The 653-nt window shown below is 51.3% G+C and overlaps 1 protein-coding gene across 1 annotated transcript; it reads right to left on the bottom strand.

The window, feature by feature from the left end:
- Window positions 1-20: 20 nt before the first annotated feature.
- LOC106322150 (putative pumilio homolog 19) lies at window positions 21-643 on the bottom strand (the record flags this gene model as incomplete). Its single annotated transcript, XM_013760298.1, has 1 exon — window positions 21-643. A coding segment is annotated over one exon (612 nt), but the record flags the coding sequence as incomplete, so codon positions are not given.
- Between the last annotated feature and the right edge of the window lie 10 nt (window positions 644-653).

The following is a 653-nucleotide window of genomic DNA, read 5'->3' as shown; positions in this document are numbered from 1 at the left end:
AGCAATAGAACCTGCAGACACTGTGACCAAGCTAACAAAGCGAGTCCAGGAATGTTCCAATTCTGTGTCCACGCAAGAGCTGAATAAAGGGCATGAACTTATTCACCAAACGCCAAAACAAATCCCCATTCCTCTCCTGCATCACTCTCAGTGCCTTCCACACCACGAAACTCCCGAACTCACTCCTTGCCAGCTGCACCAAGCTCTCTCCATAACACCACAAAAACTCTCCCACCACAACTTCTCCCGCCTCCTCAGTATCCAATAGCTTCCCCACGACGTAGCTTCCCAACTTCGTAAACGAGAGGCCAAAGCAATGGCCACTGAGGCTAACTGAAACGTTTTGCGTGCAACGCAAGTCATTGAGTCGAAGCGCGTGTTGGACCACGTAGTTCCCATGAGGATCGTAGCTTAAGCGGAAAGCGTTTAGCGCGACTATGTACAAGAGCTGGTCTCTGTAGAAAAAGTGGCCTAAGGCGCACCAGTCGTTTATGATTTGTTTCAGCACCGTGTAGCCGCCTCGGTCACACGCCAGGTTAACCGCGTGGTGGAGAACATAGTCGTACATTGCTGCTTTCTTCGCCTGGCTGAAAACTCGCATCCCTTGCATCGCAACGCGGGAAGCGTGCAAGTCGGCCATGATGTGTAAGAAG

Source organism: Brassica oleracea, unplaced genomic scaffold, assembly GCF_000695525.1.
Source record: "Brassica oleracea var. oleracea cultivar TO1000 unplaced genomic scaffold, BOL UnpScaffold08177, whole genome shotgun sequence".
Taxonomy (NCBI): Eukaryota; Viridiplantae; Streptophyta; class Magnoliopsida; order Brassicales; family Brassicaceae; genus Brassica; species Brassica oleracea.
The sequence above is the reverse complement of the archived record's forward strand: the minus strand, read 5'-3'. Positions and strand labels throughout refer to the sequence as shown.